Genomic DNA, 23,468 nt, shown 5'->3' with positions numbered 1-23,468 from the left:
TTTACAGAGGTTATAAAACCTGTGATATTTTATAGAGGTTATACAACCTATGCTATTTTACGAAGGTTATGAAACTCATGGTATATTACGGAGGTTTTGAAACTCAGGGTATATTACGAAGGTTTTGAAACCCATGGTATTTTACAAAGGTTCTTAAACCAATGGTATTTAACAGAGGTTTTGAAAGCGTTTTCCCAGGGTTTAAAAAAACCTCGGGGAACACCCATGGATGGTTTAGTGGGGGAAACTACAACCCTGGGTAAATGACTTAATGAGGTTTTAATGCTTGGTAATGTAAAAATAAAACCTCGTCAAAATCATTTTTTCTTGTAGTGACTGTAGCATAATCTTGGTGGGTTTAATCTCCCATTCACCTATTTTCTTCAACATTTCCAAAGGAATTAAATTTATGCTTGCCCCCAAATCCAGTAAGGCGTTGTCCATAGATAAAGCACCTATAGAGTCTCGAATGCTAAAAATGGGTCCTTGGATTTTAGAGGCAAGCCTTTTTGAATAATGGCACCACAATCAGCCTCTAACTCTATATTTCTCTCTTCAATATAGCTCCTCTTCACTACTAGAAAAATTATTTTTAATAGGGATTATCTTTAGCCTTTCCAGAAGTTTTAATCCTCACTAAGTACATTACCGTGGTTTGTTTTTCCCCTGGAAAATCCAATGTCATTAACGGATTATCGGCAGTTTTTACTAACCCCTAGAATGACAATTGATTTTTGGCGGTTTTGCAAACACCAATCACTTCCAAGGGTTTTCTGAACCCTTACCACTTCTTCCAAACCCTCATTAATTTTAAATAGATTATAATTTTTGCTATTCACTTTTTTTATATAAAAGGTTTCATGTTAGGCATCACTATGCAGCTTGACATCTTAGTTAGGCTGACACCCCAAATAACTACAATCATATGTCATCACATGAAAAAAGTATTATTAAAAGAAAAAATACAAAAATACAAAAAACAAATATGGGGGGATTAGACCAAAACTCATATGTTAACAAAAACGATACATAGGTAGTCTAGACCTATTCATAAATAACTCTAAGAATAGACTAGATGGAAGCCTATTATACAAATGAAATGAGTCTCTATGAATAAATCCTAAGTTAGCCAACTTATCCCCACACACATTCCCTTCACGAAAAATATGAGTAACCTTAAAACTAATTTTCCCACAGTAATTAAGACAAGTATTCCATCGATTACGAAGCAATCAAGGAACATTTGTCTTAATAGTAAATGCACCACTAACCAAGGTAGAATTACATTCAAGCCATACATTATTAAGATCCATCTTTTGAGCTTCCTCCATAGCATATATAAATCCATAAAACTCAGCAGCCAAAGCAGTGTGAAGGTCAATAAACGCAGAAAAACCACCAATAAACTCCCCTATACTCCCACGAAAAATACCTCCACAAGTAGCAAGACCAGGATAACCCCAGCCTCACAACAAGCTTAATCTATCATCCAAATAGAAAAGAACAATATGACCGGCAAGGGCGAGAAGGCTCACATTGTTAGAAATGTAGGGCTAAACAAGAAGGGGGTGAATTGTTTTTGAAAGATTTTTGCAAATACTGTATAAGAATGAAAGTAAATGCAGAATTACAGATAAAGCAATCAAATCAACCAAGAAACATAATGTATTTAAACTGATTCCAGAAAAATAATCGGTTGTTTTCGCGAATCAATTGATTGTTCTTACCAGCACTTCAACAAAAACATATTTAAACATATTTAAAATCAGAAAGGGAGAAAGAGATTTACACACAATGTTTTTATACTGGTTCACTCATAACTTGATTTACATCCAATCCCAGAAAAAACTCTGGATAATCCACTTTGTAATCAACAACAGATTACAAAAACAAACACACCAAAGAGCCTATCTTGATACCTTCAAGACTACACATCCTCTTTGGTGCACCACCACCACACACTGTTAGAACACCCTCTGACTTGAAATACAAAACACTTTACAGTATTAAAAAGTAAACAGGAATACAAAAATGAATAGAACAAGTTACACCTGATACATGAAGGAAAACACAACTCTTATTTCACTCTTTTGACCAAGGCAACGCATATAACAATCTTGCAACTTTTTGAAAAAATTTGAATCCTTTTTCAGTAATCGGATTGATGTTTATAATTGACATTCAAAACCCAGTTATAAACCCACAAAAAATAGCCATTTGGTTCAATTATTCAAAGCCCAAAACAGATGCATATCAAGCTAAAACAATTTTGACAGTTAAATAAAATATGTTATGTTTTTAAAAAAACAATCGATTGAAACCTCGATTCAATCGATTGATTTGGCTTTGACTTGTAAAGTCAGCCAATTTTAGCTTTTCAAAAACACCAAGTGTAAAACAACCGATTGAAACGTAGAAACAACAGGTTGTTTTTCACTTACTTTGAAAAACAATTTTCTTTAAAAGATCTTGATTTCTTTAGCTTTGGATTTGACTAAGAGTGATTTAACAAATTCTAAATACACAAAACAAAAGCCCCACAAGCAGCAACCCAGCTTTAAGCATCCTTCTTTGAGCAATTTCTTTGAGCAAGACAGGTAAATACGATCGCTGGAGGATTCGCTGGAGGTGGATGTTCAAGTTTCGCTCAGAAGAAGAACCTTCGAGTCATTCAGTCGATTCACTCGGTAGCTACAAGAGCCGACTGAAGATGTCGTCAATCACCTTCACAGTGACGACTTCACTGCCATCGACCCATCCCAGGACGACCCCATGGTCATCGTCGTGGAAATAGATAAATTTGTCATCACCAAGGTTTTGGTTGATCAGGGGAGATCCGTCGATATTCTATACTAGAAGTGATGGAAGAAGTCCAAGCTCAGGCCCAAGTTCAGGCCCAACTATTAGATCCATGGCCAAGAAGATACTTGATACAATCCAAGCCAACAAGAAGATGACCAAGGACTCACATTACCATCCACACTATGAGAAGTCATCTCAACTTTCAAGTAAAGAGCCCACCAAGGATCTAAAAAACCTCACCAGAAGAAGAAATGGGCAAAGACCAGAACATCAATTGTTCTTCCTTTTGGTCTTCTTAAGAATAAAACAAGTTTTAAATAAATTGGGCTCACTTTAGGGGTCCAAATAGCAAAGATAGGCTAGAATAGGGTGCCATACTCCATGTATTTTCATGTTGAATTTGAATAGAAAAGTTACTCTGCACAAATTGTGTAAGGTGTTTGTGAGGCTTGTCTTCTCTTAGCATTAGGTCTCATCTTGAGTGATTGGAGAGCTCTCAAGTGGCGGCCATCTCACTTATCTTGGAAGAAGACCACACTCCAAGTGGCATGACCAATTCTCTTCCATCTCATAAACTTTTCCTTCCTTCATTTTTTTCCATTTTTCCATTACTCCATGTATCTTTGTGTTCTTATGTTCTTGTTTTTCCTCCATTGTCAATTCGGTTTATATCATGCTCTTATGTTTCCTTCCATGTTTATTTAACTTTCGCCCTTCAACATCAATCACAATATACTTGTATTTTTCCTTTACCCTCTAGAAGTGAACATTCACACTTACTTAACCACTTGGTTAAGTTTGTGTCCAGTAGGGATTTTCTTTGGGTTCTCACCATATAATTGATAAAATCTCAATCCTAAGTAAAGTGTCACACCTGAAATGGCTAAATCCAAAATCAACTCACATCAAAACAAGAAGACTGAACTTTGCTACTGATGGCAGAGAAACATTCGTATACATGTTCAAAAAGGCCATAAACCTAGTGTAGATTAGAATTAGAATTAGAATTTATTTTCTTATCAAAAGTAGAATAGGAATTTTACTTGTAAATTTTCTTAATTGTAATTAGGGTTGGATTAGGCACCTAAAAACAAAGCTAGGTTAAATTAGGGTTTCTAGAAAACTCCTAAATCAACCTAGGTCGATCATATACCTAGAAAGAGTCACATGACACCTAAGTCATGCTTGCCTTGTGACTCCAAAATAGGCGCCACTTTTCAAACCCTTTCTTTTTTAATTTCCCAGCAATTCTCTTGTACAATGGCCGAAACTCTAAGCTATATAAAGGGGGTACTTGGCTCATGAATTTTCAAGATTAATGAATGAGTAAATTGCTGCCAAGATCACATGCTTTCTCACTCTCTTGTCTTTCCTTTCTAGGATAAACATCTTAATCTTCTTCTTCACCTTCTCCAAGTGATATGGTCTAACCAATCACTCTCCATACCTATCATGCACCTTCAAGAAAACCATAGCTCCATTGGAGCCATCCTTGTTTGCCACTTCCATTGAGCTTCCACAATCCACCACAAAAATTCAAACGAAATGAAGGCAATGCTGTCATTTGGTATCTTGAGCCAAGGTTCTTCAAGAGATAAGTTCCTTCTATTCTTTTAATATTTTTGTGTTGTTTTTAATTTTGTGCCGTTCATCATAATCCTGAATTGTCTTGCTATTTTAGTTTTAATTTTAGTTTCTGTTGTTGTTTTTAAATTTCTGTTCGGTTTTAATTGTTCAATTGTTCTTGAACATTCCCTTTTGCATTTTATAGGTTTCTATTGAGTGAGTTGTTTTGTTTTATTTTATTTGAGTCTTATTGATGTTTTAAATAGTGCAAACGGTTTACATTTGAGTCATTTTAATTTTTGAATCATTCAAGTAATGTCAATGTCATGTGCATCAAAAATTGTCATCAATTCTATGTAATATTTTTGTTGTTAATTTTGGTTGTTTGATTTTAATTTAAGTTCAATTTCTATTCTGAATTTGAGCTTTGGTTCATTTATTTTTTCCATATTTGAGTTCATACTTGTTGTTAGTTCCATACAAGTTCAATTTCCACATAATTCCATTGTGTTTTTGAAGTTTTCAATTTTGTTTTTAATTCCAGTTTAGGATTCCTATGTTACAAAGTTTTTGTGTTGGCTGAAAATGTTTATAAAAATTAATTTCGTTAGTGAAAAATTCTGAAATTCAGGATTTGAGCTGTTTGATGTGTTAAAAACAGTGAAAAAAAGGATAGCAAAAATCAAAATAGAAAAAAAATGATAAATGAAAAACGGACAGAGAGCAAAATTCTGACTCTAAAAAAAATTTGAAGCGGTAGTGAATTTGAAAATATTATTGCAATTATTTGGCGCACTGTTTTTGTGAAATTTCAGCACCTGAATTGAGCTTAAACATTGAGGTTTTTGTGGTTTAAATTTCAAATTAAAATTTGGAGTAATCTGTTCAGCATAAATTCAGCAAGTTGAGAAAATATTTCACACAAAATTTTGTAGTGCAATTTTGGTTTTATTCATTTATTGTAGTGCCATTCTCTAGGTTTCAATTTGTGTGCTACCTTTTCTTGTGTACCTTAACCTTTTGCTTGTCAATTTTCTTAAATACTCTTTCAAGTCATGTCAAATATCAACTCCATTTGCAGTAGTCCTTAATTTTAAATTGAGTTTTATTGCTTTAAACTTGTTTGACCTCTCTTGGTGGAAGTGACCTAAAAAGTGCTTTGGTGAGTTATGGAGCTGAAATTTTTGTGTGTAAGCTACATCACTAAAGAAGGTAAAAATTGAATATCCAAGGTTGAATATCCTAAGAGGCATAGCAAGGGACAACAACAAACTTACACAAAAAAATATACATAAAGGAGCTACAAGTGAATGAGTGTATAAAATAGGTCTTAATTTTGTTTTGTGCATCAAAATTGTTGACCTAATTTTTCTTTTATATTTCTTTGAGTTGTAATTTGCAAGACTTTGATTCGTTTAGTCGGTAAGTGTGTCTTCAAGGTTCCAAGTTCCAAGAAGCCTCACCTTAGGAAACGCCTAGTTTTAAAAGCTTTCTAGATAGCAATTTTCAATTGTCTTTTATTGCTTTGCACATTTCTTACATCAAAATTTTGTTTTCATCTTTGATTGTTCTCTAAGTAAATTGCTTAGAGAAAGGTATGTGAAAGTGTTGTGGGATAGTATCTGGCAAGAAAAGGCTTGGTACTTAAGAGATCCTAGTGATCCATCTCCTTTTTCTGGAAGATTACCTACTTCACTCCACCTATTTTTCTTTTTGGAAATTACTTTTATCACATAACTTTAAATATATCTACTCATTCTTCAAGTCATAGTGAAAGTGATAGAAAATCTACAAAATCTCTTTTAAAACAATTGGCTAAAGATTTTCAATCACTATCACTTAGACGATTGCAACATGAGGCTCAAATTTTGGAAGATAAAAACGAAATGCCCATCTTGCAATATTGGAAGAGGAGTTGAAACTTGTTAGAGAAAAAGATTAATAGATTAGAAAATTAAAAAAATCACATGCATTTAGTTCTAGGTCGAATGACTCACATGGTGAGGGGAGTCTTAGTATGAATGAATATTATCAACCTCCACTAAATAACAATCAAAGAAGGTGATAAGTGGAAAACTGCTTTTAAGACCAAATTTGGACTATATGAATGGTTCGTGATGCCTTTTGTACTCACTAATGCACCTAGCACTTTCATTTATGAATCATGTCCTTAGAGATTGCATAGGTAAATATGTAGTAGTTTATTTTTGATGATATATTAGTATATAGTCAAAGCCTAGAGTCCCACCTAAGTCACCTTAGGGAAGTTCTTTTAGTGCTTAGGAAATATAGATTTTTTGCTAATATAGATAAATGTACTTTTTGTGTAGATAGTGTAGTGTTTTTAGGTTTTATAGTTAACAAAAATGGGGTACACCCCGAGAAAATCAAAATCATCCAAGAGTGGCCAACCCCAAAAAATGTAGGAGATGTTAGGAGCTTCAATGGCTTAGCAAGTTTTTATAGGAGATTTGTTCCTAACTTCTCAAGTCTAGCTTCACCACGCAATTAGTTAGTGAAGAAAGACACTCCATTTTGTTGGACGGAGAAGCATGAGAAAGCCTTCCAAAGGTTGAAAACTCAACCTACCAATGCACCCATTCTAGCTTTACCAAACTTTTCAAAAAAATTTGAGCTAGAGTGTGATGCATCGGGAATAGGAATAGGTGTTGTATTGTTGCAAGGTGGGCACCCAATTGCATACTTTTGTGAAAAACTCCATGGTGCAGTCCTCAACTACCCCACCTATGAAAAAGAGCTCTGTGCATTTGTGAGGGCTTTGCAGAATTGGAAACACTATCTAGTCTCAAAATAATTTGTCATACATAGTGATCATGAGTCTTTGAAATATTGGAAGGGTCAACACAAGTTGAACAAAAGACATGCAAAGTTGAGGGAATTTCTTGAACAATTTCCATATGTTATCAAATACAAGAAGGGCAATACAAATATTGTGGTGGATGCTCTATCAAGGAGACATTCCCTCTTTTCTAAACATGGAGCCCAAATTCTTGGATTTCAAAACATACTTGAACTTTATAAAGAAGATCAGGATTTTGCATCCACTTTTGCTAAGTGCCAACATAGAGCACAAGGAGGTTTTTTATGTTTCTTAGGGGTACTTATTTAAAGAAGGAAAACTTTGCATACCTCAAGGAACACATAGAAAACTCCTTGTAAAAGAATCACATGAAGGAGGAATCATGGGCCATTTTGGAGTTTATAAAACTCTTGAGCTTTTAAAAGGAAAATTCTTTTGGCCACACATGAGGAAAAATGTCCAAATAGATTGTCATAGATGAATTTCATGTTTAAAAGCTAAGTCTAAGACAATGCCTCATGGACTTTACACTTCTTTACCTTTTGCAAGTGGTCCTTAGGAAGACATAAGCATGGATTTCATATTAGGACTTCTTAGGACACAAAGAGGTTCTGATTCCATCTTTATGGTAGTGCATAGGTTCAACAAGATGGCTCATTTTATACCCTGCCTTAAAGTGGATGATGCTAAAAACATCTCTAGGCTCTTCTTTAGAGAAGTGATAAGACTACATGGTTTGCCTAAGACCATAGTATCAGATAAAGATCCTAAATTTGTGGCCATTTCTGGAGAGCTCTTTGGGAAAGGCTAGGAACTAAGTTGAACTTGTCAACTTCTTGTCATCCTCAAATGGATGGACAAATTGAAGTTGTCAATAAATCTCTTTCCACTATGCTTAGGTCAATCATGTAAGGAAACCACAAATCTTGGGATGAGTACCTTCCTCATATTGATTTTGCATATAATAGAGTAGTTCATAAAACTATTAATATTTCTCCATTTGAGGCTATGTATGGATTTAATCCTATTACTCCTTTGGATTTGTTACCTTTACCAAATCCACAAGAATTTGTGCATAAGGAAGGAATAACAAAAGCTGAATTTGTAATGAAAATGCATGAGAGGATTAAAAATCAAATACAACAACAAACAAAGAAATACATGAAACATAGCAATAAGGGGAAGAGAGAGATGATTTTTTGAAGAAGGAGACTGGGTTTGGCTTCACCTTAGAAAAGATAGATTCCCTAATCAGAGGAAGTCTAAGCTTAGTTCCTGAGGAGATGGTCCTTTCCAAGTCCTCAAAAGAATCAATAATAATGCATATCAAATGACCTGCCTGAGGAATACGAAGTACATACTACCTTCAATGTTATGAATCTAACACCTTTTGCAGGTAGTGAGGATGAAGAGGCAGAAACATGTGATTTCAGGACAAATCCTCTTCAAGAAGGAGGGGATGAAGGAAGAAGGCCAAGTTTAGGCTCAAGTTCAGGCCTAACTACTTGGTCCATGGCAAGACAAGAAGACTGGAACTCTGCTACTGCTGGCAGAAAAACATTCCTATACATGTTCAAAAATGCCATAAACCTAGTGTAGAGTAGAATTTATTTTCTTGTCAAAACTAGAATAGGATTTTTACTTGTTATTTTTCTTAATTGTTATTAGAGTTGGATTAGGCACCCAAAAACCAACCTAGGTTAAATTAGGGTTTCTTGAAAAATCTTAAATTAACCTAGGTCGTCATATACCTAGAAAGAGTCACATGGAGCACACCTAAGTCATGATTTCCTTGTGACTCCAAAATAGGCACCACTTTTCAAACCCTTTCTTTTTGAATTTCCCACCAATTCTCTTGTACAACGATCGAACCTCTAAGCTATAAAAAGGGGTGCTTGGCTCATGAATTTTCAAGATTAATGAATGAGTGAATTGCTGTCAAGATTGCATGCTTTCTCACTTTCTTGTCTTGCCTCTCTAGGATAGACACCTTAATCTTCTTCTTCACCTTTTCCAAGTGATATGACCCAACCAATCACTCTTCATACCTATCATGCACCTTCAAGGAAACCATAGCTCCATTGGAGCCATCCTTGTCCACCACTTCCATTAAGCTTCCGCAATCCACCACAAAAATTGAAACGGAATGAAGGAAATGCTATCAGAAAACCAACCCTATGACGAACATATTTTTTGGATTTTCAAGGGAGCAGGAGGACGTAGGAGGACACAAGAGGATTCATTGATCTATACACTACGTTCGGGGAAGAGCGGTATCTTTGCAAGATAATAAATATCAGGTATCTTTTGGTAAATGCAAATACCTCTTATAATATATTGCTTGGACGATCGTCCATAAATCCCCTACAGGTAATAGTGTCCACTCCCCACCTTGCTTGGACGGTAGTCGGTGACATCATAACGGCTCATGTCGATAAAAATACGGCTCGGGCATGTTATGTCGCCAGTTTGAAGGTTGAAGCAACCAGCCGGTTATACAGGACCTCATCATCGTAGGAAGGAGGGGACGCTCTCCAAGGTGTAGGGAAACCATCAGGGAACGATCCCAAGACAGAAGGACAAAAGAGCATATGGTCTCCCTCGTCAATCATGACCCTCGGCTCGATGAAGCTCGTATTGAGCTTGGTGAGGATCTTCGCCCTCTACCTTGAGATGATGAACATACGACACACCTGGGAACGTCTCTAAAACCGGACGACAGCAAGCTGGTAAGCTAAAATTTGATTGATAACACTGATTTGTTTGCTTGGATAGTTGCCTACATGCCGGGGGTAAGGCTGAATGTTACTACACATCGTCTCTCCATTTACAAAGAAACCAAACTCGTAGCCCAAAAAGAACGAAAGATGGGCGTAGAAAAGTGTGTTGCTGCACAACAAGAGGTTGAGAAGTTGGTAAAAGTCGGCTTCATCAAAAAAGCACATTACACTACATGGTTGACCAACGTGGTCATGGTCAAAAAATTGAATGGTAAGTGGAGGATGTGTACTGATATACCGACCTCAACAAAGCTCGTCCCAAAGATTCTTATCCTCTACCGAGCATTGACCGTCTCATCGATGGAGTGGTCGACCACACCATCTTAAGTTTTTTAGATGCATATTCTGGATATAATCAAATTCAGATGCATCCGAGAGACAAATAAAAGACAACGTTCATGACTGATTGTAACAATTTCTATTATGAAGTCATGTCATCCAGTCTTAAAAATGCAGGTGCCACCTATCAATGAATGATGGACTACATTTTCAAGGGGACACTCAGACGGAACGTTGAAGTCTATGTGGACGAAATTGTGGTCAAATCTGACTCATGCCAATAGCATGTCAAAGACCTACAAGAAGTGTTTCAAGCCCTTCGCGACCATGGCTTGAGGCTCAACCATGACAAGTGTGCCTTCAGTACCAACTTAGGGGGGCAATTAAATATAAGCTTTAGCTGATTTTGCAGTCGAGCTCAACCCTCGTCCGACCAAAGAGAAATGCTCGGTGCAGGGGTGGTGCTCGAAGGGCCAGGTGACGTTCTTTTCGAGCAAGCATTGAAGTTTAAATTCAAAACATCAAACAATAAGGTTGAGTATCAAGCCATCATAGCTAGTCTCAATCTAGCCCTAGATTTGGAGGTTACAAAGCTTATTTGCAGAAGTGATTCCCAACTTGTTGATGGATTTCCTATGAGCTCTTCTTGGATGTTTGTTGAAGATGGTGCGGAAGCTTAATGGAAGAGATGAACAAGGTCCTCCTAAGAGGTGTGGTGACCTTGAAGGTGCATGAAGAGTGTGGAAATGGGGAGGTTTGGCCAGCCCCTTTGAAGGTGGTGAAAGGTTTGAAGATTAAAAGCCTATTCCTAAGAGAGTTTAGGCAAGGAGTGAGAATGGCACAATTTTGGCAGCATTTCACTATTCAATTAATCTTGCAAATACATGAGCCAAGCCCTCTTATTTATAGTGTTTAGAGGGCTGGAAATTCAAAAGAAAGTGAAGGGAAATTCAAATGAGAAGCATTTGAATTTGGAGCCAATTCTTAGTCACAAGGGAAGTGTGACTTGGTTTCTATTTTTGGCACCTCCTAAATCTATACATACACCTTCTTTTGTGTCACATGGAAGGTGTGACTTAGCTTTATACATTTGCACCTCTTATATTTATATCTACACCTCCCTTTATGTTCTACTAAAAATACTCAAAAGTAATTACAAAAGAAAGACATCCAATGATGTTTAGTTTGCCCATATCTTCTATTTGTTGGGCTTGAGTTGAAGCTTGAACTTGTATTTGGGCTTGGGCTTGGGCTTTTTCTATTATGGGCTTGGGCCTCTTCCATCATCCCCTCCCTCTTGAAAAGGATTTGTCCTCAAATCCAATGTTTCTTCTTCATCATCATTATGTGGATGTGTGTGGCTGGATGGTTTCCATCATCCCCTCCTTCTTGAGAGGATCTGTCCTCAGATCTACAGGTTTGATCTCGAACAACAGCCTTATTCTTATTTTGAAAACTAGGCTCGTCCTCCAGGATCAAATGTCCATCTCTGTGAGTCATCAAACAAATCAAATGTGTTAGTTTGAGCAGTTGTGTAAACATTAATTTTAGGAAGTTGCCATTCCTTTTGTTTTTCTATTGTTTTTGGCAACTTCTCATAATATTTCTCTATTTGTTGCTGTATTTGTTCTTGGATCCTCTCATGCATTTTCTTAAAAAAATCATCTTTTGTAACTCCTTCCTTATGCACAAAGGTATGTGGATTAGGAAGGGGTAATAAATCTAAAGGAGAAAGAGGATTAAGTCCATATACAACTTCAAATGGGAAAATATTGGTAGTTTTGTGAACTACACTATGGTATGTATGCTCATCTCTAGAGTTGTGTTTGTCCTTTATGATTATTCTAGGCATAGTAGAAAGAGCTAGATTTTCAAATGTATTTTGACCATGCTTTTGAGAATGATAAGAATTTAAAGTGTACAACTTAGTTGCAAGTTTTCCCAAGAGAATCCTCAAATCATGGTTTGCGAAATTTGGAGCTCTATCCAACACTATGCTTGAAGATAAACCATGAGGATGTATCACTTCTCTAGAGAAGAGTTTATCCATATCCATGAAAATGGAATCAAAACCTTTTGTTTTCCTATGAAGCTCTAATATGAAATTTGTGTCTTCCCAAGGATCATTTGCAAAAGGTGAAGGAGTATAGAGTTCTTGAGACATTGCCTTAGGTGTAGTTTGAAAACAAGAATTGTACCTAAGGTAATGTCTTTGAACCTCTTTTCTCATGGGGGACAAAAGTTTTCCTTTTAAAAGCGCTAGAGTTTTATCAACTCTAATTTGACCAATGAGTTCTCCTTCATGAAGACTTTCTCTCTTATGTGTAAAGATAGTCTCGTTGTTACAACCATTGTTTATGAGAATTTGTACACTTGGCAATGGTTGTCTCAATAAGACATGACAAGTTTCTTTAGGCACTACCTCACATAAAAAATTGCTTTTGTAGATGCTTATAGATAACTTGACATTCAATTGGTGATATCCTAGCACATATGATAAATAATCTACTTTATCTTTATCTATGCAAGCTTCTTTTAAAGACTCTTCTTTTTTGCTTATGCTTGCAAGTGTTCCTTTACAAAAGGTGAGGCTAGGTTGTTCAACAAGAAGCATGTTTTCAAGGGTATTTTCAATGTGCTTGCCTTGTTGAATGACCTTGTGGGAAGGAACACTCTTCTCCCACGCCTTTTGTTTCACAAGGTTCTCTTGCTTTTCTATTTTTACATTTTCATTACTCTCACTAGCTTCTTTTTCTTGGCTACTATTCTCATCTTTGTCCGTTAAGATCATAGATCTTTCATTGGAACATTGAAATGCTAATTGATCATTGCCAAGGTATTCTAAACATGGAATTTCTCTAGCTTGAGTGTGAGAGAAATGCTTGGTTAGGTTTTGGGAATGTTCTAGAGATGTTTCTTGTATATGTTCTTCCCCTCTATGGAACTCATCCTTGTCATAAGATACATAGTATGAACTTTGTTTTTGACTTGATTGTTTTCTCAAAATTTGTTTTTCAACTTTAATGCTAAGTTGAATCAAGTCATTTAAATCTCTATAAGGTAAAAGTTCAACTTTGTTTCTTATCTCAAGTTTGAGACCACTTAGAAACCTAGCTATGGTGGTATGGTTGTCTTCGTTAATCCTTGCCCTCTCAATATATGATATCATCTTTTGCCAATATTCTTCTTCACATAATCTTTTTGATGAAGTCTTTGGAACTTGTCCATCAACTTCCTATTGTAATGTGAGGGAATATGGTGACATCTCAAGGCTCCCCTAAGGTCATTCCAAGATGTAATGGGAGGGTCCTTGTGGAGATGTCTCTCTCTTTTTAGGGCATTCCACCAATACATAGCATCACATTGAAAACTTAAGGTAGCTAAGGGTACTTTCTTTTCTTCACTCACATGGTTGTAAGCAAACAATTGCTCTACCCTCATCTCCCAATATAGATATGTTTCTACATCTTCTTTTCCATAGAAATGAGGTAGCTCTACCTTAACCTCCTTTAGGTTTTCTTGTCTCTCTTTTCTAGCTCTCCTAGGGGGTGGTTCATTTATCCCAAGACTTTCTTCCCCAAAAGAATCATAAACTTGAGAGCTATATGCATGAGAATGTAATTTTTTTGAAATTTGAGACTTCTCATCCTTTGCTTTAGTCAATTTATTAGTTTTAGCCTCATTCTCCAATTGTTTAGATGAAATTGATTGAATATCTTTGGAAAGTTGTTTCAAAAGGGATTTGATGGATTTCATATCACTTTCCATAGACTTTGAAGAAGGAGAAGACATGACTAGAGCTATGTGTCTAGAAATGTTTTACTTTGAGAAAAATGAGGGAAGTTAAAGAAGGTAGTTTTCCAGGTAAGAGAGGTGAGTCACAATGGACTACTTAAATACCAAGTCTTGCCTTAGCCAAAAACTATCCCTCCAAATCTTCACACAAATCTTTCTCTTAGTAAACCACTTAAAACACAATCAAGTTGGAGAAATCAAATTTTGAAGTTAAGAAACAATGCAAACTATCTAATCAACCAAGCAAATTTAACAAAGCTTTAAACAATACAAAGACAATTAATAAGCGTAGCTAATTAAAGCAAAGAGATGCAATTAAAACAATTAACAATTGCTAAACTAGATAGTTCTAAACTAGTCGGCCCTAGGTGAGGCTTCTTGGACACTTGGAGCCCTTGAAGACACACTCACCATCTAATTTCTTAATTAAACAAGTAATTAACAAGAGTTAAGTTGAAAGAAATTAGATGAACTCCCTTTTGTTGATTTTTCTATTTGCACTTCTTTTTGTTGTCTCTTCTTTGTTGGGCCTTCCAATGTATGTGGTGTATTTAGAAGGTGTTTGTTTCTGCCCCTTGCCTTTGTTCCTCTTGGAATTAGGTAATTAATTCTTCAATCCAGCACCTATTAAGCAAACTAGACTCCCCTCAAGTCAAATCCCACTCAATCAAGTACCAATTGATAATTAATCCACCACCAAGCTTAGAGGTCAAAGAATTAAAGCAATAAACAAATTAATTTGAAAAACAGTACCACACAAAAGGAATTAAATGTGACAACTAGAAAGAGTTCCAAAGAAATTAGACAAGCAAATAAAAAGGTACTCAAAGAAAGGATGGCACAAAAAATGAAACCTAGAGAATAGGACTAGATTTGATTTCAAAATAAAAAACAACACCACTGAAATAATTGTTATGGTCCAGACAGCGTGATTTTAACTGATTTATGCTGAGCTTGCCTTTTAAGATTTCCTTCTGAAAATTTATATGCAAACAATTCAAGATCTTAACTAAATTCTGGCGTTGGTTTCACTCCAAACGCATGAACCATTTGTTTTTAATAAATTTTCTAAAATCAGTGTTCAGTTATGCCAGTTGTAGCGCCAGATTTGCACACTGTTTTTATAATATTTATCATTTTTTTCTTTTTTTTTTTTTTGAAACTGATTCTTTTTTTGTCTTTTCCTTAACACCTCAATCTTGCAAAATCCAGAGGATCAGAAATTTCCTATGTGGGAAAATAATTTTCTTAAGCAAAACAACCAGCACAGAGTTATGCAAAACAGGGGATTCTGTAAATCTGGAAAAAAAAACCAGCAAGATATACCAAAAGAAAAACACAATGGAATTGGTGAAATGGAATTTGTGTAGATTTAAACACAAATATGAACTCAAGCTAAAAATAAAAAGCACCAAAGGATCAAAAACACAGAAGATTTAGATCAAGCATTTATACCAAAATCAAGAAACAAATAAGCCAAACAAAGTACTACTATGATTTGATGACATTTTGGAAGAACATGACTAGACAAAACACATATAGATTCAGAAATTAAAAGACTCAAATGAACATAAAATGAACCAAATAAAATTGCAATAAGGACTCAAATACCTAAAATAAAAAAATAACACAAACTATATGGAATCCTACCAAAAATTGCACAAAGATTGCTCAAGAACAATTGAACAAGATGCACCGATTGGAATTTCCAAACAGCACACCAATTCAAAGCAAAAATTAAAAAACAGCAAGACAATATGGAATATGAAGAACAACACGGATTAAAGAAGAACTCAAAAATAAAATGACCAAGAACTACTCATCTTTGAAGAACCTTTGCTCATGATACCAAATGATGGATTTCCTATGAGCTTTTCTTGGATGTTTGCGGAAGATGGTGCGGAAGCTTAATGGAAGAGATGAACAAGGTCCTCCTAAGAGGTGTGGTGGTCTTGGAGAAGCAATTTTTTGCTGATACGGATAACGAATGATTGGCATTCTTCCAATTCTCGGGTCAGCACCTTCTCCTTGTTGGCCGCTTCGCTCTCCACCCTCGCACAGCCGGCCTTTTCCGCTTCTAGCTCGGCCTTCAGGGCCGCACCTCCTTCTTAGTCTCGTTAGCTTCAGTACTGACTTGGCGCATTTTCTCATCAAGCAACCCCATCACTTACAATGTAGCCTTCAAAGAGTTTGAAGACTCAGTCAGCTCGACCTTCAACGTGGCCACCACCCCCGAATTTCTCTCCAACTCTTCCCAAGGTGTTCGACCAACTACCAACGCACGACTGTTCAACTTGCCACCTGACGTCTTAGTTGTTTTAAGGGGTTTTAACTATGATGGGGTTATTTTTTTTTGCTTTTTACCAAAATGGGGTCCGTTTAAAAAAAATTACAAATTTAGGCTAGTCGTGTCAATTCGACACGACTTCATATGCACAAATTGTCCCAATTAGACACGACTCTGTCATGTCATACTGAAGTCGTGCCAACTTGACACGACTTCTGCCACATCATAATTTTTTTTTATTTTTTAATTTTTTTTAATTTTATTGTTTATATTGGGTAGTAAGTTGTGTAATGTTAAAAATTAATTTGATACATAATTGTCTAAGAGTGTTAGTTTTAAGGAACAAAAATTGGATTATTGGTCTACTTACACGGGACCAAATTTCTTACCTTACCCCATCATGCGTCGACATCAATAAGGAAGACCTGACACTCAACGCATTCGTAACGAAATGGATGATTCAATTCCAAATTAGCCAAAAAAAATGTTCATATTGTAGAACGGAAGGTCACAATAGAAGCAATTGTCCGCACAGACAAGCTTAGTAATAAAATTCAATACAAGTTTGATTATTAATTTCCTCATTTTCTTTATCTATGTATTTATTCATTCATAGCACTCTTAGAACATTCATTTTCTTTATCTATGTATTTATTCATTCAATTCAAACATGATCCATACACGATTATCTAATTTTTTGTTCTTTAAAACTAACACTCTTAGAAAGTTATGTATCAAATTAATTTTTAACATTACATAACTTACTACTCAATATATAAACAATAAAATTTTTAAAAAAAATTATGACGTGGCAGAAGTCATGCCAAGTTGGCACGACTTCAGTATGACATGGCAGAGTCGTGTCAAATTGGAATGATTTGTGCATATGAAGTCATGCCGAATTGGCACGACTTCTGTCATGTCATACTGAAGTCGTGCCGAATTGGCACGACTTGCCTAAATTTGTAATTTTTTTTAAACGGACCCCATTTTGGTAAAAAGCAAAAAAAATAACCCCATCATGGTCAAAAACCCTTGTTTTAAGTATTTGGCTGATTCTGGATCTACCCGAGACATAATCGCTGCAAGACACAAACGAATTAAACATCCCGTCAACATAATGAATAAGGCCGTGTGCAAAAGAAATTTCACATACCGCTCAGATTCGTCCACCTTTTGGACGAATCGTACAATGCTACCAACTCCCAAGTAGATAACCTATTCGGGAGTTGGTCGAGCACACAAAAAATTTCCTTGTCTTGGGAAGACATTGAAGACCTGGGCCAGGAAACATATCTGGTCGGAGTTTGAGTCCAATGAAAGAGAAATTTGGTTTTCCCTTCCGCATCATAGAGAAAGGGCTTGTCGTCCGACTCCACAAGATTTTTGAAGTATTTTTCTTTAAAATGTTTATAAGATGAAGTATAAGGTGCAAAACGAATACTTCTTGGTCAACTTGTCAAAGATAGCCAACTCACTGGAGTTACTCGGGCAAGAGTTATAATAGAATAAAAAGGATTGAGAAGTGGATTGTAACTTAAAAATATCACAGAGAATTCTAAACGCTTGAAGAGCCGCCTAAGAATTAGGATGTAATTGGGTCGGTGCCACTTTAAGGATCAGAAAGACCCCACCGTGAATTCATTAAATGGCATGGTAACGTTTAAATCATTAAAAAAAGGTTGTATATATAGAAAAAGTAATCTTGCGGAGTGCCTTCCCGACCATGACATACCTGGTTGGTGTGGCTACAACAATCGAATGCCACCGCATCCAACGGAGAGTCGAGCTCTAAGATAGACACTTTAGATAAAAAAAAAAACATCTAAAGCAGTTGGACCCCTAAAGCAAATGTATTGGTCGGTACCGGACGAGTCTCGACCTAGCTGACCGATCACCCGAATCAAAGGACACCTTAAGACATGCAATAAATGGCAGTAACAAAAGTTACAATAGCACTTAATGAGTCATAATTTGTATCCCAGAATACGCGAGAAGTATCTTCGATAAATCAGCTACAAACTGATTAATTGAAAGATGACACAAATATTCTTCAAATATTCTAACATACCTATATACCAATATACCTCCCTATTAATCAAGGACCATGATGCACATCAACAAATAACTGAAATATGGGTCATCATAGCAAGGGCCTATGATCAACACTATAAATAAATCCTCCGCGGAAGTGTAAGATCCGTTTTTATCAATTACCAAAATACACTATTCACATAGAGAACTAACTTGATCTCATAGTATCTTTTTCAGGTCAACCCCAACTGAGCATCAACATTTGTGGAAGAAGACTCGAAGAGAGGAACCAAAGAATCATCGACATGTCAGCAATTGTACAACCGGTCTCAAGTACTATCTAGACCCTCTTTGCTTATACAAAAACATGTCTTACTTCTATTATTGTTTTCATATACGGTTTCAAATATATACATAGGTAATTACCTAAAAAAAACAGTCAACTTATCAAAAAAATATTAAGATTCTACATATTAGTTATTGAATAATAAATATTGTCAAACTTTACTTTTTTTTATTGAAAAAAAAAATATATTAAACGAAATACATAGAATATTCTAATCCATATATAAAAAAAAATTATTAAAAAAATTAAATACCATGTTTTTTTATCAACACAAAATAATTGAATTAAATAATACACTTGAGTTACACTACCTTATTTTTTTAAAAAAAAAAATATATAGACACAGCAGCAAAAATAAAAAAACCAAACAGTAGAATGCCCTGCTCCCTTCCCTACATTTCCCACTCTTCATTGACTGTGCTTGTAACTCATTCAATATTCTAAGCTTTAACGTCGGTAAGAGTATAATGAAAACATGAAATCTCAAATTTCTACATTAATTCAAAATCAACATGAAATCTCAAATATCAACAGTAATTCAAAATCAACATTGAAATTTTTCATTTTCAGTATTTCTTCTTTCCACATTGATTTGGAACCTACGTTCAATACTTTCTAGAACCCGCGTTAAATATTGCTAATGTAATACCGGAGGTTTACATTTGTGAAAGATTAACAAGTTAGTTCACAAATAATTTTTTTTATAAGATTACTTTACTTATTAAAACTTTTTATATATTAAATTTTATTAATTTTTTATTAAATATTTAAATAATAACTTAATAACCATGTATATAAGCAAATAAAAAATACTTTAGTTACATAATGTTAACATCCACTTACATTTTCATTAAACTTGCTATAATGCTAAATTGAATTTGTTTAGTGAAACACCAAATAGTTAATAAAAAATTAAATTTAACAATTAAATTAATATAATTCATAGTAAATTATAATGTACTAATAAAAGCTTTTTTTTTTTTTACATTTAACACAACTATTATATGTACATGTTGAAATAATTTTTAAATAATTTATAAGAAGATTAAATTAAATTTTATTAAAATAATTAAGGAATTTTTAGATCATAAGAAAACATTGCACGATATATTTTTATATATATATATAGAAACACAATTTTTTTCTGGAAAAAAAATTGCCCCATACATGATATTAGTGGGCTGAAGATTGTAGGACAGTTCTAGAGAACACTATCTCATATGAGCTACAAATACAAAGATATTGTTTATGCAATAGTACTTGGTGATCATGCATAAGATTTCGTTGTTATATATATGCTGTTCAATATGTCGTCACCTTCTTAATTCATGGTTGAAGGTGTTCTTGATGAGCAAATGTGGAGATCACTTGTAAGAGTGACCAATAAAAAGGTGACAACATACTTAGAGGAGGAAATATGAAATTTAGATGCTGTTATTTTTTAAATTTTCACTTACGTAATTAAATTTGATTAAAAAACAACATGAATATCACTTATAATGTTGTATTTAAGTTATATTTCGTTGTAACGTTGAATTACACTGTTCAGTTGCAGGTTTTCTGGAAACGAGTTCAAGTGGAGACCTTTAACAAGTGTTTATACAAAGGAGTATATTGGAAGAGGATCAAAATGGGCTATGTGATATAAAAATTATAAAATGGAATTATAAGAAAATATTATGGAAATATAAGAGTAGAACTACTCATTTCGCCCACAGTGTGAAACCCCTTTCAACAAAATAAGCTGGTATAGGTTTTCCCCAAAAAATAACAAGAAAGAAGAAAAACCAAACCCATATTATATTCCTGTTACTAATTGAACAGCCCCCAGACATCATAAACTGAACAAACACTTTCAGGTTCAGTCACAAAAGGAGTGAGAAATTCACTTATGAACGAAATATCATAAAGTTCTTTCCAAGAATGTGCACTTATAGGATCTGTGTTTTCCTCCATAAAATCAGCAAAGTTATCAGTAGCCAAATTCCAGTTACTGGCTGGTTCAGGTTCAGGTTCAGGTTCGGATATCATGCATAGAACATTGCTCAATGATGTAAGCTGGGGCGATGGAAAATCACCGTCAGGAGTTTGGGAAGTAGCTAGGGAACTGTTCTGGAAACTGCTTGCAACAACTTCCCGAGATTCCTCTTGAATGGATTCAACTAGGGAGTGGTGTTTTGGATTGGAAGCTTCAACCTCTTCATTTGTTTCTGAATTGTGTTGAAAGCGCTTCTTAAGATGTGCATGCCAGTGATTTTTTATCTCGTTATCTGATCTTCCAGGTAAGTGGGAAGCAATCACAGACCACCTTCAAGAAAAGGGAGATGAAAATCAACTACGGTTTATATTCACATGCAGTGAAAGAAAGTATATGATGTAACTTGCGCAAAAGTCCATGTAATAATATAAGTGCATCACATATCATATATGACAAGTTAATCCATTGATATTTATAATAACTATCTGAAAAATCATATGCAGCATGACATGTTTTAGTTTAAAGGTGCACAGAAATTAAACTCATGTAACAATCCTAGTTTATAATTTCACTATATAGGAGGAGAAATCGTGTGATCTGGCTGTGTCGTTTACCTATTTCCAAGAATTTTGTGCAGTTTGACAATCCTCTCTTCTTCCTCATAGGTGTAGTTCCCTCTTTTGATGCCTGGCCTTAAGTAATTCATCCACCTCAATCTGCAGCTCTTTCCACACCTAGCAAGACCTGAAAACATATTGCACAACTATATTGAATCAAAACAGTAGAATATGAATTCAATTTTCCCTTTTTGGTGCCTGACCTAATGATGGGTCTGTTGAGATTCTGGAGATAAGTAGAGTTCTTAAATTCCCCCCAGAGTTTAATTTCGTAGTTAAAACCAGAATCAAATTAAGATCAAGAATGCATGGATCATGTTTGTTTTTCGAAAAAGAGTGTGATATAAAGTTGTGTAGAAAAATAGAAATGAACAGATAGTTTTTCTGTACCGAATCTTAATTCAACTTATATGATAAAAAACAAGTTCAAAATTTAGTAAACCATCATTTTATACATCTCAAACTGAGGTGAAAACTTAACGTGAAATCAGTATTCATTCCCGAAGGTAGACTCTATCAAAGAGTAAAATTCATTTACCAATGTTATCATCAGTGTTGACGTGTTAAACAAAGGTTAATATAACTGCACTAAGATAAGGATAAGAAAAACGTTCTGAAGCGAATTTTGGTGAAGGAATGAAAAGTTGAAGATCGTAATTAACTGGCGCACTTCTATTACCTGCAAACTTAGGCAACTGGCGCCAGTTCTTATGGCCATGTGTAGTGACATAAGCAATCAATTTCCAATCTTCTTCTGGTGTCCATGTTCCCTTTTTCAGTCCACTTTTGTCACAGTAAGGGGTTCTCACCATCTTTCTCAACACAAACTCACTCTCACTATATATGTGTTACAACACTCTTAAGGTGTCGCTGTTGATTCTTTGTTATGTTTGTGTGTGAGAGAGACACGGTTGAGAAAGAAGAGAGTTTGGTGAAAGACACTTACAGGCAGGTAGTTCCCTTTATATAGCATGAGAAGGGGTGCCAAGGAGGAATGATGCACACATACGATTGTTTTCATGCCAACAAATTAAGAAGTCTTAACCATGGTCTTAAAATATTGCTATAACTGCAATTTGTAATCAAATATTCATTCTTTTATTTTTAATTTACACTCAAGCAAAACCCAAGTCTATTTGTACAGTTGATAAAAGGATAGAGATTATTTTAAAAGAAAAGAAAATATTATTTTGACACTATTCCAAAAAATTTACATTCACTTAATAATCCATTTTAATAAAATTTTAAACTAAAAAGATAAAACAAATATTATTAAAATATTATTATTCAAGAATGTCAACTGAGTGTTTTTGTTATTTAGTGGATGTTAGTCCTTATTTAGAAAGTGAGGTAGCAGTTCACAAATTAAAAATAGAAAATTTTCATGGAAATAAATGCTCTTTAACTATTGCATTTATGGAATATTTCTGTTTCTATAGTATCAAAATTGAATACTGGATTTACTTATTCTTTTGTGAATTGTACTTTTCTCTCTTATTTAATTTATAATTATTTACATATATTTTTTATGTGAGGTAGAAATGAAAATAGTAAAATAAAAAATCATAACTATTTTTAATAAAATCAAGAAAATTTATAATATATGTACAAGAAACCTTTTTGATAAATTTTTATCTCGTTTAATAAAAATAATATTTTAAAAATTTGTGAATAAGTGTTCTTAATACATTGGTGAGCACGACCCTTAAATAAAGTATACTACCCACTGAAACTTTAAAAGAAGAATTAATCAAACTGCAAAATAGTGACCCAAGTTTTGTCCTCTAATGGGAAACTTGAAGCCACCTTCCTTGTTTCCAAAGGGTCGTTACCCAACCACTCAGTTGAATGTTCTTCCTCGCTCCCAATGAACTAGATTTCAATAAAATCGCGTATCATATTCAACTAAAAAGTTCTCGATAGATTGCATATCTTGTAATAATTATAATATAAAACAATTTTATAGTATACTAATAACACAAAAACTAATGAATTCCATGTATCTAGATTATTCTTTAGTCAGAATGGAGATTGAAATTGCGTAGTAGCAAGAAGAGAGAGGGAAGCAGTGGAAGTCTGAAATTCCTTATCTGGAAATAACAAAATTATGCCAAATTCTTTTTTTTAATCAGCAAAATATACTATGACATGACTTAAAAAAAA

At 34.7% G+C, this 23,468-nt stretch overlaps 1 protein-coding gene across 1 annotated transcript; it reads right to left on the bottom strand.

Annotated features, from left to right (window-relative positions):
• Positions 1-20,493: 20,493 nt before the first annotated feature.
• Positions 20,494-22,222, bottom strand: LOC137834655 (transcription factor MYB15). Its single transcript, XM_090297455.1, has 3 exons — positions 21,985-22,222; positions 21,303-21,432; positions 20,494-21,018 (listed from the first exon to the last, which is right to left on the bottom strand). The coding sequence occupies exons 1-3, from the start codon at positions 22,115-22,117 to the stop codon at positions 20,523-20,525; spliced, it is 759 nt and encodes a 252-aa protein (XP_090153581.1). The 5' UTR covers positions 22,118-22,222; the 3' UTR covers positions 20,494-20,522.
• Between the last annotated feature and the right edge of the window lie 1,246 nt (positions 22,223-23,468).

This window comes from Phaseolus vulgaris, chromosome 11 (assembly GCF_051622355.1).
Source record: "Phaseolus vulgaris cultivar YP4 chromosome 11, ASM5162235v1, whole genome shotgun sequence".
Lineage (NCBI taxonomy): Eukaryota > Viridiplantae > Streptophyta > Magnoliopsida > Fabales > Fabaceae > Phaseolus > Phaseolus vulgaris.
The sequence above is the reverse complement of the archived record's forward strand: the minus strand, read 5'-3'. Positions and strand labels throughout refer to the sequence as shown.